This window comes from Anomalospiza imberbis, chromosome 1 (genome assembly GCF_031753505.1).
Source record: "Anomalospiza imberbis isolate Cuckoo-Finch-1a 21T00152 chromosome 1, ASM3175350v1, whole genome shotgun sequence".
Lineage (NCBI taxonomy): Eukaryota > Metazoa > Chordata > Aves > Passeriformes > Viduidae > Anomalospiza > Anomalospiza imberbis.
In genome coordinates, this window is record NC_089681.1 from 151,653,577 (window position 1) to 151,670,358 (window position 16,782).

Below are 16,782 nucleotides of genomic sequence, written 5' to 3' on the forward strand. Positions count from 1 at the left end.
CATTCCCAGATCCCACTCCCTCCATCCCAGCACCGTCCCCATTCCCAGATCCCACCCCCTCCATCCCAGCACCGTCCCCATTCCCAGATCCCACCCAGCAACGTCCCCATTCCCAGATCCCACTCCCTCCATCCCAGCACCGTCCCCATTCCCAGATCCCAGCCCCTCCATCCCAGCACCGTCCCCATTCCCAGATCCCAGCCCCTCCATCCCAGCACTGTCCCCATTCCCAGATCCCACTCCCTCCATCCCACTCCCTCCATCCCAGCACCGTCCCCATTCCCAGATCCCACTCCCTCCATCCCAGCACCGTCCCCATTCCCGGATCCCACCCTCCTTCCCTCGGCCTCTTGCTGCCAGGCCGGGACCCCTCAGCCCGTGGGACCCCGAGCCCCTTCCCGACCCTTTTCCCAGCTGTCAGGGCCGTGTCCCCCATCCACGTGGGCCCCTCGCCCGGTCCCCTTGGAAACGCATCCAGGGCCGGAAGCCTGGGGAATACTAAGCAGGTGCAGCCCCTTCAATCCCCCTTTGAGAGGGACAGAGCGGGGCTTGTTCCCAGCACGGAGCCCAGCCAGGAGCCACGGCTGCTGGGGGGAGAGGGGACCCCGTTCCCGGCGTTCCCCCAGGCCAGCCCCGCACACACGGCCCGTGGGAGAGGGGGGACACGAGGGGGTCCCACGTGGCAGCGGGGGCACTGGAATGGGGCCCCCAGGGAGCCCCCGGCATCCTGCACTGGCGTGGGTGGTGTGGAGTAAGGGATGTCTGATGAGGGACACCCGAGGTGGGATGCAGGATCTGGGATATGGGAAGCTTGGTTTAGGATACGGGATGTGAGATTTGGGACATAGGATGTGAGATTTGGGATACAGGATGTGAGATCTGGGACATGGGATGTGAGATTTGGGATACAGGACGTGGGATCTGGGACATGGGATGTGAGATTTGGGATTCAGGATATGAGATTTGGGACATAGGATGTGAGATTTGGGATACAGGATGTGAGATTTGGGACATGGGATGTGAGATTTGGGATACAGGATGTGAGATTTGGGACATGGGATGTGAGATTTGGGATTCAGGATGTGAGATTTGGAACATGGGATGTGAGATTTGGGACATGGGATGTGAGATTTGGGATTCGGGATGTGAGATTTGGGACATAGGATGTGAGATTTGGGATACAGGATGTGAGATTTGGGATACAGGATGTGAGATTTGGGATTCAGGATGTGGGATCTGGGATTCAGGATGTGAGATTTGGGATTCGAGATGTGAGATTTGGGACATAGGATGTGAGATTTGGGATTCGGGATGTGAGATTTGGGATTTGGGATGTGGGATCTGGGCCATAGGATGTGAGATTTGGGACATGGGATGTGAGATTTGGGATTCGGGATGTGGGATCTGGGCCATGGGCTGCCCAGCGGGGGATTTGGGCTGTAGGGTGCAGGATCCTGGTGCAGGATGTGGAATGCCCGCTGTGGGATGCGGGCGGTGGAGCAGCCCTGACGGACACTTTCCTGCGCTGCAGGTGGAGGTGTCCAAGGACACGCGGTGACCTTGGCGGGTATCCATGGAGCCAGCGGTGCAGGCACAGCCGGGGAGCAGCCGCTCTCCCACCGACGGGCCCAGAGCAGCCCGGGCTGTCCCCGGGCCCACCCCACCCTGCGGCGGTGGGATCTGCGGGCGGGGGCCCGGGGGTCCCCGGGGGCCGTGGCCACCGCGAGGCCGGGCAGGTCCGCGCCCCGGTCCTCTCCCGGCTCTTCCCCGGCTTCATCCGGACGCTGGGCCAGGGGCTGGAGCAGCCCCTGCCCGTGGGAGCGAGCCGGCCCACGGTGCCCGCGGGGACAGGCCACTGGTGACAGAGGCCGTGGCGGCAGCTGGCGGCAACTGGACCAGTCTGGCGCTGGCAAGCAATGCCAGGGCCGTGGGGCGCCCACGCCGGGGGCAAGGAGGGTCCAAGCCGACGCTGGGGGCTCTGCTGGGGGGCACAGCCCCGGGCGGAGCGGGAGTGGGGTGTGGGATGCTGGGAGGGGATCCCGGCGCTGGTGCGGGGATGGGTCCCCGCCCCGTGCAGCAGCGGTTTTGGGGGGTCACACAGGGATGCCGGCGCTGGGGGATTCCAGGATAGGTTTCCCCTCTGCTGGGGGGTGCCAGGACGTGTCTCCGCTGTCCTGCTCCGGGGGGGGTCCTGCTGATGGGGGGTGCCGGGATGTGTCCCTAGTGTCCCCCCAGGGATAGTGGTGCCAGGGTGTGCCCTCTGTGTCCCCTGCCCCAGGGATGCTGGTGCCGGGATGTGTCCCCCGCTGTCCCTCCCCGAGGATGGCTGGGGCCTTCCGGGGGGTGTCCCCCCGCTGCTGGGAGTGCCGAAATGTGCCCTCCGGTGCCCCCCCCGAGGATACCCATGCTGGGGGTGCCAGGATGTGTGTCCCTCGGTGTCGGGGGCTGTCGGGATGTGTCCCCCGGCGTCCCCCTCCGGGGATGCCGGTGCTGGGGGTACCGGGCTGCGCGTTCCCCGATGCTGGGGGGCACCGCGGTGTGTCCTCCCCGATGCTGGGGGTCCCGGGATGCGCCCCCCGGCGCTGCCCGCGGGGTGCCGGGGGGGTGCCGTGCCCGTGCCCGGAGCCGCCGCCGCGTCCGCGGTCCCGCCCCCGCCGCCCGGCCCGGCCCCCCGGCTCGGCGCGGCTCCGCTCGGCTCGGCGCGGCTCGCTCGGAGCGGGGCGGGCGGAGCCGCTGCCGGTGCCGGCCCCGTGGCGGGGTCCCTCCATGCCGCCATGGCCCCCCGCGCCCCCCGCGCCCCCCGCGCCCTGGCCCTGCTGCTGGCGATCGGCGCCCTCGGTGCGTACCGGGACCGGGGACACACGGCACGGGCACGGGGGGGCGGATCCCGGGGCGGGGGGGATCCCCCGGGTGGGGGCTGCGGTCCGGGCGGGGGCTGCGGGGTGGGGGGGGGATCCCCTTACCGGGGCTGGATCCCACTGCCGGGGGCTGCAGCCCCGGGGGAAGGTGGATCCCCCTGGGCGGGGGGCTGGATCCCAGTGCGGGGGGGTGATGCTGTTGATCCTGTTGCGGGGCTGGATCCCCTTTATTGGGGGGTGGGGGGAAGATCTGCAGGAGCCAGGGAAGGGCTGGATCTCCTTGCAGGGCGGGCGGGATCCCCTTGCCGGGGGCCGGATCCCGTGCGTGGGGCTGGATCCCCTTGGAGGAAGGGCTGGATCCGCTTGCCGGGGCCGGATCCCTTGCAGGGCGGGCGGGATCCCCTTGCCGGGGCCGGATCCCTTGCAGGGCGGGCGGGATCCCCTTGCCGGGGCCGGATCCCTTGCAGGGCGGGCGGGATCCCCTTGCCGGGGCCGGATGCCTTGCGGCAGGGGCTGGATCCCCGTGTGTGCAGGGGGAGCATCTGCAGGAGCCAGGGGAGGGCTGGAGCCCCTTGCAGGAGAGACCGGATTCCCTTGCAGGGGCTGGATCCTCTTGGGATTATGGGGTGCACTTGCAGGGGCCGGAGGGGGGTGGATCCCCTTGGAAGGGGCTGGATTCCATTGCAGGGGGAGTTGAATACCCTTGGAAAGGGGCTGGATACCCTTGCAGGGAGCTGGATCCCCTTGCAGGGGCGGGATCTGGGTCTGTGTATGGGGTGCGCCTGCAGGAACCGGAGGAGGGCTGGATCCGCTTGCAGGGGGCTGGATCGCGGTGTGGGGAGGGCTGGGTCCTGGCGGGTGTCTGGATGGACATGCAGGAGGCAGAGAGGGCTGATCCCCTCGGAAGGGGCTGGATTCCATTGCAGAGGGGCTGATCCCGCCGCAGGGGCTGATCCCGCTGTGTGTAGTGGCTGCATCCGCAGCAGCCAGAGGGGCTGGATCCCCCCGCAGAGAGAGACGGGTCCGTGGGGCGGGGAGCGGGGCTGGATCCCGTTACAGGGAGCTGGAGCCCGTTGTGTCTATGGAGTGCGCTTACAAGAACCACAGGAGGGCTGGATCTACCTGGGGGGGCCTGGACCCCCTTATGGGGGGCTGATTTCTTTTGGGGAGGGCTGGCTCCCCTTGCAGTGGGGGCTGGATCCCTTTGCAGGGGGGTGGATCCCCTTGAAGGGCAGCTGAGGGGGCAGGGCCGAGGAAGACTTGGGTTGGGGGGGGGCTGTGCTGGGGGGGGGCGTCAACAGAGTTGGCTGTGAGGGCACCCACAGAGCTGGGGGCTTCCGTGGGGTTCACCCCATCAGCCCCCGGGAGGGGCCCAAGGATTCGGGGTGCAGCCCCCCCACCCCCAGGTCCTTGTCGTGCATCCAGGTGGGTGCAAGGTGGAGCAGGTGGGGACCTGTTGGACCCCCTCCCCCGAGGCTGCCATGTCCTCGCAGGGGTGCGGGGGCACCTCTGACACCTCTTTCTCTCCTTGCCCCCCCCCCAGCATCCGCGTGGCCCCCCCAAAACTCCAGCGTTGGCGAGGGGAGAGCCCGGGAGGGCTCGTTGGAGAGCAGCCCCCCGAAATGGGACCTGGCGAGTGGAGACCCCCCGGGAGGACCCAGCAACAGCACGAGCGCCGGGGGGGCCGCGGCAGGACCCCAGCTAGAGCCCCCCGGCGGGGGCACGGCCACCACGGAGCCGTCGGCCGTGCCCGAGGGGTGCCCGGGGTGCGCCGGGGAGGGCGAGGCCAGCGCCGTGCCCCCCCGAGCCGTCACCTGGCCCGGGGACGGGGGCACGGTGCCGGTGGCCCTCGGCAGCCCCGAGGAGCCGGGGAGCGGTGATCGGCCCACGCCGGCCTCCCCGCCCGGCCCGGGGGGCTTCGGGGGGCTCCCGGCCGCCCTGCCCAGCCCGCCCGGGCCCCGGCTCGCCACCGACTCTGCCGAATCCGACCTGCTGCTGGCGGCCGGGGGCTCGGCCGCGCCGCGGACCCCCGTGCTGGGCGAGCCCAGCCCCGTGCCCGCCGCCGGGGGGGACTCGGGGGGTCCCCCGGAGCTCTGGGCCGCCGCCTCCAGCCCGGCCCCGGCGCAGGGGGCCCGCGGCTGGACCGACCTGACGTGGCTGCAGGAGCCCATCACCGCCGCCACGGGCCCGCCCAAGCCCCCGGCCGACCGGACGGGCTCGGAGATCATCGACGTCGACTACTACGACCTGTTTGAGGGGGGCGAGGGACTGGGGGGCTTCCCCGGGGGCGGCCGGGGCGCGGCCGGCTCGGCGCGGCGGCGGGAGCCCGAGGGGGCGGCCACGCCCTGGGCGCTCCACGAGCTCTACGACGACTTCACGCCCTTCGACGACGCCGATTTCTACCCCACCACCTCCTTCTACGCCGACGGCGACGACGAGGACGAGCTGGAGGACGAGGAGGAAGAGGAGGAGGAGGAAGACGGGGGCCTGGAGGACGAGAACGGCTACCGGCCGCCCGCCTCGGCCGTGCCCGGCGCCGCGCCGGCCCCGCAGGGCCCCCGGCCCACCGGGCACCGCGCCGCGGCCCCGCCGCCGCCGCCCGGGCTGGCCGGGGGCAGCCCCACGGCCTGGCCGCGGCCGGGGGAGCGGGGCCCGCCCGAGAACGGCTCCGAGTGCCGGAGCGGCTACGTGCGGCACAACAGCTCCTGCCGCTCCCTCTGCGACCTCGTCCCCAGCTACTGCCACAACGGCGGCCAGTGCTACCTGGTGGAGAGCCACGGGGCCTTCTGCCGGTAAGGGCCGGGGCCCGGCGGGCTGGGGGTGTGGGGGCTCGCCATCCCTGACTCACCGTCCCCTGCACCCCACCCCGGGGTTCTCCATCCCCTGCACCCCACCCCGGGGTTCTCCATCCCCTGCACCCCATCCCCAGTCTCTCCATTCCCGGGTATCTCATTCCCAGTCCTTCCAGCCCTTGTGCACCCCCACTCCCAGTCTCTCCATACTCCAGGCATCCCATCCCTGAGCTCTTCATCCCCCTGTACCCATCCCCGAGCTCTCCACCACCCATTCACCCATGCACTCAGTGTTTCCATCTCCCTGCAAGCCATTCCTGGCATCTCCATCCCTTTCACCCCATTCCTAGTCTGTCCCACCCCAAGTTCCTCATCCCTGGGCTCTCCATCCTCCTGGCCTGGCATTCTCAGTGTTTCCATCCATTGTGAACCCCACTCCCCATCTCTCCATCCTCCATGCACCCCATCCTTGGAGTCTCCAAGCACTCCATTCCCAGGCTCTCCATCCTCCATGCGCCTCATCCCTGGGCTCTCCATTCTCTGTGTTCTATCCCTGGGCTCTCCATCCCCCTGACATCCTGTTCCCAGTCTTTCCATCCTTTTTCATTCCATTCCGAACCTTTCCACCCCCTTGGCCCCCCATTCCCGGGCTCTCCGTCCCCCGCGACCCACGGCGGTGCCCCGCAGGCCCATCCCGCCGGGATGCGCAGGGCTTTCCCTGCCCCCCGGGCGGCGGCTGGGCAGGAATTAGGTCAGGGCCGCGCAGCCGAGGCTGCGGGGCGGCCGCGCTAATCGGCCCCGGCAGATTGCGCCGGGATGTGCCCTGCGGCTGGCACCGGGCCCGCCTCTCGGGGGGACGCGGGGGACCCCTGCCTACTCCACCAGCACCATCTGGGAGACCCCGACCCCGCTCCCGGCCTGCCCCAGTGTCCCCATGTCACTCGGTGTCACCCCCCTCGGGGACCGCTCATCCCATCCCCCTCAGACACCCGTAACCCCCGCAGGCACAAACACCGCGTCCCCCGAGGATGCTCTGTGGGGCGGGGACGCGTTCTGGGGCGGGGGACGCGTTTTGGGGCGGGGGACGCCTCTGACCGCGTCCCCCGGCAGGTGCAACACGCAGGACTACACGTGGCACAAGGGCACACGCTGCGAGTCCATCGTCACCGACTTCCAGGTGATGTGCGTGGCCGTGGGCTCGGCCGCGCTCGTGGTGCTGCTGCTCTTCATGCTCACCGTGTTCTTCGCCAAGAAGCTCTACCTGCTCAAGACGGAGAACAGCAAGCTGCGCAAGACCAAGTGAGTGACGGGGACACCCCGGGCCGGCCCCGAACGCCCCTGCCCTGCTGGTGCCAGCCCGTCCTCCTGGCGTCACCGGGACCCCCGGTGCCGGTGGGGACGCCGTGACGGTGGGTGGGAAAGCTGCCGGAGGCGGGAGACGTGGCCGTGGCTCCTGCTCCGCGGTTAATCCCTTAAAGCTGCTCCTGACTGGCACCAGTTAATCTGCCTCGCTGGGAGCTGGGGACACCGGCTGGGCGGCCATCGGGGACGGTCCGGCTGGGGACAGGGCTGGGGGCTGACAGGGAAGGGTTTGGGGTCACCCCCCCGCCCCAGCCACTGCTGGCCAAGCTCCTGGAGCAGGGAGGAGGGAGCCTTCCCAGCCGGGTCCCTAATGAGCTGTTAATTAGTGTTTGGAAATGCCAAGTGTAATTAGCAGGGAAGCTCCGTGCCAGTTCCCGGGTATCCCTCTCCAGCCCTGCCCCGGGCTGCCCTTCCTGCTCTCCTGCCCAGAGCCCAGCTATCCCCTAAACCCCAGAGTTGGGGGCACCGAGCCCCCCAAAATGTCACACTGGGCTGCTTTAGCCCCAGCTCAATCCCGGGGGACATTTAGTCCCCAAACGTCCAGAGTTCAGGACATTTAAGCCCGTAGACCTCCATCTCTGGGTATACTAAGTGCGCAAGCCTCTCAGACTTGGAGGCATTTAGCTCCCCAGATCCTCAGAGCTGGGGGTATAAAACCCCAAACCCCCAGCGTAGGGAAGATTTATCCTTCCAAAACCCTTAGATCTGGGGGTATTTAGCCCAGACTTCCATCTCTGGGGACTTTTACCCCCCCAGACCTCCAGCGCTGGGAACAGTTACCCCCCCCCCCAAAACCAGGGTCACCCCAAAACGTGGGCGGGGCTGTGTGGGGGTCCTGCTCTCACCCCTGCTCTCCTGACCCCGCAGATACCGCACCCCGTCCGAGCTGCACAACGACAACTTCTCCCTCTCCACCATCGCCGAGGGCTCCCACCCAAACGTAAGGAGCTGTGTGGCACCGTCCCCCCGTCCCTCTTTCGATCCCATCCTTGTCCCTCTGTCTGATAACCTCAGAACCCTCCACGATCCCAGCGCTGCCCTCCCGTCCGCATCCTGCCATGGTCACAGCTCTGTCCCCTCGCTGGTGGGTCCCCAATGACCTAAGCTGGACCTAGGCCAGGCAGGGGGGCGGTGTCACCCCCTGTCCCTTCCCTGTCCCCTCCTGTCTATGTGGCTCCCCGGGAGCCACCATCCCGCGTTCCCGATGCCTTTGGCTCCGTGTGAGGGTGGCAGGGGTGGCCGTGCCGGAATGTTCAGGGAGGGGACAGCCGGGGCAGGCGCTGCTCCCTGGCTGTGGCATCGCTGGCAGGAGCAGCGGGTGACTGCGGTGCTGGAGGATGACACGCTCCGGGCTGCTGCCGTGCTTGGGGTGCACCCGCCGGTGCCCTTCCAACCTGCTGTCTTTCGACTCGGAACAGAGAGAAGCGAAGGGCTTTGCGGAGCGCGAGCCGGAGGAGGAGCGTAGGTCCCTTTAGCCTTCCCCTGTCCACGGCCGCCGTTCCCCGTCTTCCGAGCGCCTTTAGCAGCCCTAGCGTCGGCGCGGCCCGGCCGCCCTGGCAGGAGGCTCCGGGGCCGGCTCCCTCCCCGCTGCCGAGAGGATGAACCTCGGGATGAACTCGGTGCCACTCCCCGGCGTCTCGCCGGGCTCTGACACATCCCTCGTCCCCTCCGGAGCTGGAGGGTTTGGCACACGGTGCCTGGGACGCAGCACTCCGAGGATGAGCAGGGGTCAGCAGGGTCAACATCCCCGGAAAGGGGTTTTTGGGGATCCTGCAGCCAATGGCACCAGCTCCGGACTGGCCGGACGTCACTGCCCAGGAGATGAGAATCCCGTCCCTGTGTGACGCCGGCCCTTGGGTGTCCCCGTCCGTCTGCCGCTCTCGGCGTGGCACCGGGAGCACCGTAACCACCACGGCCCGGCCCGCCCTGGCAGCCCCCAGGCCGGGGCTCCTCCTGCCCTGCCCTGCCCCGCCCTGGCCGCCCAGCGGGACCGTGCGGGCGCAGCCGCCACCCGACAGCCGGAGCCCGGCGCCGCTGCCGGCGGGGCCGCTCCTCCCGTGGGTGCGGGCCAGGCTCGGGGCACAGCCCGGCCCTGGCGCGGGAGGCGGCTCCAGCGGGGGGACGTCGGGAAGAGGCGTGCCCGGCTTTGCCAGCGGCGCGGGGCACCGGCTGTACGCTGAGGAACCGCAATAAAGCCAACCCCTCTGGGCTCCTGCCAAGCGCCGCCGGCAGTGGCTGATTGTCGCGGGGACGAGGAGATGCGCCGGGCTGGGAGAGGCATCGGGCGGGGACGGTGGGCGCGATGGCCGGGGGATGCGCCTGTGGCTGGCACGGGCTCCTAGGCTGGCACAGCTCCCGGGCGCTTTGGGAGCCGCAGCACCCCGAGGTGGGGAGGCTGTGCTGGGGGACGGCGTCACCGCGGGAGGTCGGACCCTGTCCCCGCACCGCGGTGCCCCCGTGCCGCCATCTGAGCTGGGAGGGGACATTTGTCCCCTCCAGTGGCTCTCTGCAAGGGGTCAGTGGGACATGGGAGCCCTCACTGGGTCTCGCCCCCATCACTGCCCTGCTCTGACCCCCCTGTCTCCCGCAGGACGATCCCAGCGCTCCCCACAAGCTGCAGGACTCGCTGAAATCCTGCCTGAAGGACGAGGAGCCGTTCAACATCCACAACTCGACGTCGCCCAAGCACGACGGCGGCAAAGGGGAGCCGGACGTGGGGGAGCTCAACTGCCTCCAGAACAACCTGACGTGAGCGGCGGGGCCGGGGCCGGCGGGGCCGAGCCAGGCTCCCCCCGCAGCCGCAGCCTCTCCTCCCGCCCGGTCCCTTCCCGCTCCGTGGCATGCTTTGGTGTGTTTTGTACTGAGGAAGACAAAAATTCCAGTAATAATTCGGCCGTGTCGTGGGGGTGTTTGGTTCGTGCTCCGTGTTTCTCGCTTGGGTTCGTTCCGCGCTGTGATTTCTAAACCTTTGCCGTTCCGCAACTGACTTTTTTTGTACTTTTGCCCCACTTTTTTTGAAATACAGGTAAAAACAACAAAAAAGGAGAAAAAAAAAAGTAAGATCTTGAAATAAATAAACCTTTTTTTTTTTTTTTTTTTTTTAAAGTTAAGCCTCTTGCCGGTGCCTGCGATCTCCCAACATGGACATTCATGTCTCCTGACAGGGATTCAGGCCCTGCTTCCACAGGGTCCCATCTGAGCGTCACCCGGGGGTGGTGGGTGCCTGGTCCCTCCTTGTCACCCTCTCCAGGCACCTTCCTGCCTCTGCCAGGCCAGGGGTGCAGCACATCCTGCCACCCTGGACACGCCTGGGAGCAGATGGGACACCCCGGGATGTCTGCTGGAGGTGCCTGGGCTGCTCCAGGGTTTGCTCCATCCTTGTCCCCATAAGGTCCCCCCCCCAAACAACGTGGCCGCACACGGGGTGACGGCTCCCAGCCACTCCTGCTCCAACAGGCTCCTTCAATGGAGCTGCCCGGGATGTCGGTGGGATTCGGGGTGAAACGCCCCAGGGTTATCACCCCCCAGCTCCCAGTTTCCATCTGCGTGGAGAAGAACCAGTGCCACTGGCCACTGTCCCAGTGGCTCTGGCAAGGTCAGGCCGGCCCTGTCGCCATCCCCTGGGATCGAGTGTGGCTCAGGGATCTCTCCCCAGGGACCCCCAGCACTCCCAGCACCCTCCCCTCCGGCCCGGCTCCCTCTTGCTTCCAGCAGGAACCGATTTCTTCTGGAGAGGGATTCATCCACGTGCCAGCGCTCCGGGCTCCCTGGGAGAGAGGACACGAGGCCATTAATGCCCACACCCGGGGGTGTTAAGCGTGCGGCACGGCGGGGATGCAGCCGGCTCTCCCGGGGCAGGGGGGAGCCAGAGGCGCAGCCCCGCGCGGATCGGATGTTCCCGGTGCGTCCTGCGAGCCGCTGAATCATTAATTCTCGGCTTGCTCGGGGGACTAAGAACCGAGGAGTGGTGCTGGGAGCCGGCAGCCGATCCCGGCGGGCACGGCGAGCGGCTCACCGGTGTGGAATCCTCAGGATCTTCCCCCTGGTTGCAGCATTTCTGTCACCCTGCCACGCTGCAACAAACCTGCACCGGCGGGGTTTGGTCTTTGCCACCCCCTTCCAGCACGGAGCTCTAGGAGAGGTAAAACCATGGAAAAAGCGCTGGGAACGTGGACACAGCAACAAAAAGGGTGGCACGGGGGGAGGGGGGTGTGCTGGTGGAGCAGAGAGGAGATGCTGATGTCTGAGCAAACCCCGAGGACAGGCGGGATGTCCTGGCACGGGCAGAGGCTGGGCATAAGCTTCCCGTGGGATGGGAGGGAGGGAATGGGAGCTGGAGTGGGATGAGCATGGCTGTGACCAGAGAGGATCTATCTGTGCTCGTGTACGAGGAGAAGAAATGGCTGGGTAAGGACAGGAACGGTAGAGGGGATTGGCAATCCCAGAGTGACACAGTGCTGTGGGTGAGGCAGGGGCACTGCAGGATGGGGAAGGCCACCCCTCATCTCCAGCTGCCCTTGTTGGGAGTCAGCAAGGTGGGATGCAGGGAGACACGGAGAGGGGTGGGGCAGCCGAGGAGTGAGTCCAGCCAGGGCTGGTGGGATCTGGAAACTGCTCCTCACTGGGATCCTCCCTCACGGTGCCTGTGGGTCTGTCCAGCCGGACGCTGCCTGGGGAGACACTGGCCATGGTGTCACCAAGTGTCACAGTGTGGAGGTGGGGCTGGCACAGCACACTGTGGACAGTGCCACCACGGAGGTGAGGGTGACACAGACCATCCACCATGACTGGTGTCACTGTGCAGGTGAGGCTGGCACAGCCCATCCAGCGTGGCCGGTGTCACTGTGCAGGTGACGCTGGCACAGCCCATCCACCACAGCCGGTGTCACTGTGCAGGTGACGCTGGCACAGCCCATCCACCACGGCCGGTGTCACTGTGCAGGTGATGCTGGCACAGCCCATCCACCGTGGCCGGTGTCACAGTGCAGGTGACACTGGCACAGCCCATCCAGCACGGCCGGTGTCACTGTGCAGGTGACGCTGGCACAGCCCATCCACCACGGCCGGTGTCACTGTGCAGGTGACGCTGGCACAGCCCATCCACCACAGCCGGTGTCACTGTGCAGGTGACGCTGGCACAGCCCATCCAGCACGGCCGGTGTCACTGTGCAGGTGACGCTGGCACAGCCCATCCACCATAGCCGGTGTCACTGTGCAGGTGACGCTGGCACAGCCCATCCACCACAGCCGGTGTCACTGTGCAGGTGACGCTGACACAGCCCATCCACCGTGGCCGGTGTCACTGTGCAGGTGACGCTGGCACAGCCCATCCACCGTGGCCGGTGTCACAGTGCAGGTGACACTGGCACAGCCCATCCACCACGGCCGGTGTCACTGTGCAGGTGACGCTGGCACAGCCCATCCAGCACGGCCGGTGTCACTGTGCAGGTGATGCTGGCACAGCCCATCCACCACGGCCGGTGTCACTGTGCAGGTGACGCTGGCACAGCCCATCCAGCATGGCCGGTGTCACTGTGCAGGTGACGCTGGCACAGCCCATCCAGTGTGGACGGTGTCACATTGCTGGTGATGCTGGCACAGCCCATCCACCACGGCCGGTGTCACTGTGCAGGTGACGCTGGCACAGCCCATCCACCACAGCCGGTGTCACTGTGCAGGTGACGCTGGCACAGCCCATCCAGCACGGCCGGTGTCACTGTGCAGGTGACGCTGGCACAGCCCATCCACCATGGCCGGTGTCACTGTGCAGGTGACGCTGGCACAGCCCATCCACCGTGGCCGGTGTCACTGTGCAGGTGAGGCTGGCAGAGCACATTGTGCAGTGTCACCACGGAGCTGAGGGTGACGTGGCACAGACCCTCAAGCCTGGCACAGCCCATCCATCCTGGACCTGCCGTGGCTCCACACAGAGTTGCCCACCCTGGAGTAGTGCCCACATTCCCTCACCACCCGTTTCTGTCCCTTCCAAGGAGCCCAGCGTGGCCGGCGGGCAGGGGTGGGACAGTCCCCTTGGCAAAGGCAGGCAGTGGCTCCTCAGCTCGCTGTCTCGGAGCCGTGAGGGATGACCCACAGAGGAGTCCTGACCCACAGAGGAGTCCTGGGTTCAGGAGCCATCCTCGGCCGCAGCCGCTCGCCCCATGGGCTGTAGGGACTTACTGGGGTTCAGGACCAAAGCGGGTCACGAGGCTTTCCGCAGGTTTAAGGATGCTCCTGCTCGTGCCCAGGTTGGGGGCACGGGGGCTTTGTCCCCTGTCCCCCTGCCCAGGGGCATTGCTCTGAGCCCATCACTCCCCCGGGCTGTTCCCGCTCCCTCGGACCCTACTCACCTTCCCGGCGCGCTCCTGCTTCCCCGGGAGGGCACAGCCTCCGTTCCAGCCGGCCGTGAGCCCGAGCCCCTCTGGCTCTGGGGTCAGTGTCCCTCGCTGTGCCTCCGATTGCCCCGGGGCCACCAGCCCGGCCCCAGCCCGCGGGCTCTCATCCCCTCTGCCTTTCCCAGAGGAGGGAGGAGCGAGGTTTGCAGGGATGGACGGGGTTATCCGAGGGCTCCCATCAGTGCCTGGTCGGACACGGGAGAGGACGAGGAGTGAGCATCGTGCTCGGAGCCGATTTCACGGGCCCTGCGGAGGAATTTGCCTCCCAGCAAGCAAAGCAAGGCATGGGCTTTAATCACAGACCTAATCACTGGCACGCAGAGAGGCCAGAGCTATTAAATTTCAATGCTTGGCTGGTTTGCTGGGAGGGGAGATGGGCCCATTGTGGCCAGCAAGGGCTGGCAGGGGCTGCGGGAAGGGAGCTGGCATCGGCAGTGGGCCTGTCCTCCTCTCCGCGCCGTCCTCTTTTCTCTCGCAGACACACAACAGGACCGGAGCCACGACCCCGAGACAAGGAGCCTTTCTTCCCTTGACAAGCTCCGGCTGCCTGCAACAAAATACCCGGAGTGGGGATTCATTGGGTGAGTCCCCATTCACCAAACGAGGCCCAGCTCACCAGCCCGGGGTCCTGATTCACCACCCAGGAGTCCACATTCATGGTCTGAGTCCAGATTCACCTGGACCTGAGAGTCCCCACCGCTGGCTGAGTCCTCAACGGCCAGAAGTCCCAACTCACCAACCAAATCTTGATTCGTGAGCCAGGTGTCCCGATTCACCATGCTGCTCAGGAGCATGAAGGGCTGCAGAAGGAGGTGGCAGCAGCTCAGGGGTCCCTGTCAGCCCCCACACACCCCAGGCTGTGCTCGACACCTTCAGCACAGCACGCTGCTCCGTTGGGATTACAGGTTGGTCTGTCCCTCCCTGAGGTGCCAGGAGCTGGCAGTGCCATGTCTGTCCCTTGTCCCCTTCTAGACGCCTCTGAGGACATTTCCTTGCCTGAGGGCTGGCTCCACACCCTTTCCCTTGGAGGATTTTTTGGAAGATGAGGCAGGCTGTGTCCCTTCCCTTGCCTGGTGCTGCTGTCCCCCACCTTCCACCACAGCACGGTCTGGCCCCACTCACCGGTGGCTCCAGTCACACACAGCTACAGTGGTGGGATGGATCCCACCCTTGCTCTCCCAGCTCCAGCTCCCAGGGAAAGGAGGGTCAGGCTCGAGGAACCATTCCCAAACCCTTCTGGACCATCCCTGGGAGCAGTTCTGCTGACCCCAGCACAGGAGCGTTGTGTGGTGAACCCTGGGATGCTTCCCAGTGAGCCAGAGGTTTGGGAGGGGACATGTCCTGTAGGTGACTGTGGGGAGCTCCTGGGAGCAGCTCTGGTGACATCCCGGCGTCCCCACCAGCGCTGGGCTGCCTCCTGGCTGGGACGGGCCCGTGACTGGCATTTGTGCAGCCAGAAAGCGCTGGGATCCCCGTGTTTAGTGCTGGGAAACACCAATCACCCATTACCCGCAGCCTGGCTGGAACAGGGAGCGATTGCAGTACTAAACCCACTCAGTGCTGGATTTAAAGAGAGGAGAAAAGCAAAATCCTCTTAACTTCGTGAACTGTAAAATGCCCAGTGTGGGAACGAGGAGCTGGGCATGCGCCCGCTGACGCCAGCGAGGGCTGGGCCGGCTGCTCTGCGTCACCGCTGCCACTGGGCTGACTGGTGCCACTGGGAGGGGGACAGAGCGGGGCACGGCCAGCAACCAGCACCAGAGACTGCCTTGGAACAGAAAGGCAGCAGGAAAAGTGGCCAAGGCTGAGCGTGGAGCGGCCAAGCTCACACCCCTCATGGAGGGGTGTGGGAGAAAAGGGAAAAATAAAGACAAGGGGCGCCGAGATGTTTGGAGAAGCGGGAAGCAGGATCTGGTGGGAGGCAGGTTTAGAAGTGAAAGGAGTAAAGGAAACTGGCAGGACTTCAAAGGAGCGCTGCAGGCAGCACACACAGCAGCCATCCCAATAGGAAACGTAGCAGGAACCAGCCTGGCTGCATCACAAGCTCCTCACTGACCTCAGGCTCCAGAAAAAGGTTTATGGGAAGTGGGAACTAGGTCAAATTACTAAGGACAGTTACAAGGGGAGCATAAGCATGTGGGGAGACATCAGAAAGGCCAAATTGAATGGAAATAGGGAGGAATCATTAAGAAGAAAAGGCTCCATCAGCAGGAGGAGAATGAGCGAGGGAGCATTGGTCTGGACCCAGGGAAGGAGGAAGGCGGCTGGCAAAGGAGGCTGGGAATTCAATGGGATCACTGGCTTGTTGTAAAACCTCTTAAAACCCCCAGCCTTTAGAGGTGCCAAGTGCCAGCAGATGCCCACCACAATAATGAGGAGCCGTGCTGCCACCGAGAGAGCGGCAACTGAAAAATGGGAATATTAAACAGCACAGCCAGACTGCTTCCCACTCTCAGAACCTCATCCTGGGCTGCTTAGAAAACCAGTTAAAGCCACCTGGGAGCTGTTTGGTAGAAACCAGTTACAGCCTCCTGGGAGCTGTTTGGTAGCACAAGGGATGGCTGAGGGTTTATAAGGGCCGGCCCAGTTTGGGGCATGTCAGCTAAGGAAAGATGGAAGCCACAGGACAAGGTCCAGGAGAAGCAAGAAGAGAGATCCAGGAAAGAGTGGGGAGAGCTGGAGAGCCAGGGAGACATGGGAACAGTGTCTGAAGGACTCCACAGCTCCCTGACAGGACGGGACAGCCAGGGGGGTCGGGCTCTGCGCCCAGGGAACAGCGACAGGACAAGGGAGAACGGCCTCAAGTTGTGCCAATGGTTCAGGCTGAATACTGGGCAAATCCCTTCATGGAAAGGGCTCTCCAGCCCTGGCACAGCTGCTCAGAGAAGCTGTGGCTGCCCCTGGATCCCTGGAAGTGTCCAAGGCCAGGCTGGATGGGGCTTGGAGCAGCCTGGGATAACGGAAGGTGTCCCCAGAATGGGATGAACTTTAAGGTCCCTTCCCACCCAGCCCACTCCAGAACCCAGTGATTCAATCTGTGTGTGCAATTTGCATCTACTAAAGGAATCTGGAGCCATCCTGCAGGAGCACCCAGGAGTCTCCATCACCTTTTGCTGGGAGCTACAAAAATGCAGCGTGAAAATGCAGCTCTGGTGTCAGAGCTGAGAATTTCACATGGAGGCAAGAGACGGCAGATGGGACAATCTGGTGGGCTGGGGAGCACGGAGAAGCAGTGAGACAACACTGGCTGCCACGGCAGACAAGACCAGTCAAACTTAGTGGGGATTTGTTGGAAAAGAGGAGATTTCAGGAAGCATTTGGGAGAAAATGCAGAGATTGCTTTTGTAGCTTCCAGTCTCCAGGTGTGCATGGTGATCC

General features: G+C 65.5%; 1 protein-coding gene across 1 annotated transcript; it reads left to right on the forward strand.

Annotated features, from left to right (window-relative positions):
* The first annotated feature begins 2,652 nt into the window (after nucleotides 1-2,652).
* Nucleotides 2,653-10,411, forward strand: CSPG5 (chondroitin sulfate proteoglycan 5). The gene is made up of 5 exons (XM_068176666.1): nucleotides 2,653-2,838; nucleotides 4,402-5,650; nucleotides 6,761-6,949; nucleotides 7,880-7,952; nucleotides 9,603-10,411. The coding sequence occupies exons 1-5, from the start codon at nucleotides 2,775-2,777 to the stop codon at nucleotides 9,762-9,764; spliced, it is 1,737 nt and encodes a 578-aa protein (XP_068032767.1). The 5' UTR covers nucleotides 2,653-2,774; the 3' UTR covers nucleotides 9,765-10,411.
* Nucleotides 10,412-16,782: the final 6,371 nt, after the last annotated feature.